This window comes from Oxyura jamaicensis, unplaced genomic scaffold (genome assembly GCF_011077185.1).
Source record: "Oxyura jamaicensis isolate SHBP4307 breed ruddy duck unplaced genomic scaffold, BPBGC_Ojam_1.0 oxyUn_random_OJ66592, whole genome shotgun sequence".
Classification (NCBI taxonomy): Eukaryota; Metazoa; Chordata; class Aves; order Anseriformes; family Anatidae; genus Oxyura; species Oxyura jamaicensis.
The window spans coordinates 1-378 of NW_023308215.1; the positions used below are offsets into that span (position 1 = coordinate 1).

Consider the following 378-nt stretch of genomic DNA (forward strand, 5'->3'; position numbering starts at 1 on the left):
CCCCCAAGCCGGGCCGGGGCGGGGGGGGCCCTGCCCGCACCCATGAGCAGGGCCGCCGGCCTCCAGCGCCGCACCACCTACCTCATCTCCCTCACCCTGGTCAAGCTCGAGTCGGTGGCAGCCCCGGACGACCCGGAGCAAGCGGGGGCGGCCGATGGACCCCCCCGGGAGCCCCCCCGGGCTGAAGACGGCGGCGGCGGCGGTGGCAAGAGCAAGAGGCCGGAGCGGCTCTTCCAGCGCCAGGACGCGCTCTGGATAAGTACCGCCGGCTCCGGCCCCCCGGACCCGCCGCTGCCCCCCGGCCCCCCCCGCGCCCCCAGCCCCGGCGCCCCCCCGGCCACCGAGGGCTCGACGGCCCGCGGGGCCCGGGGGGGGGGG

General features: G+C 81.0%; 1 protein-coding gene across 1 annotated transcript; it reads left to right on the forward strand.

Moving 5' to 3' along the window:
• Window positions 1-6: 6 nt before the first annotated feature.
• On the forward strand, window positions 7-372 carry LOC118159072 (arf-GAP with GTPase, ANK repeat and PH domain-containing protein 2-like; the record flags this gene model as incomplete). Its single annotated transcript, XM_035313709.1, has 1 exon — window positions 7-372. A coding segment is annotated over exon 1 (330 nt), but the record flags the coding sequence as incomplete, so codon positions are not given.
• Window positions 373-378: the final 6 nt, after the last annotated feature.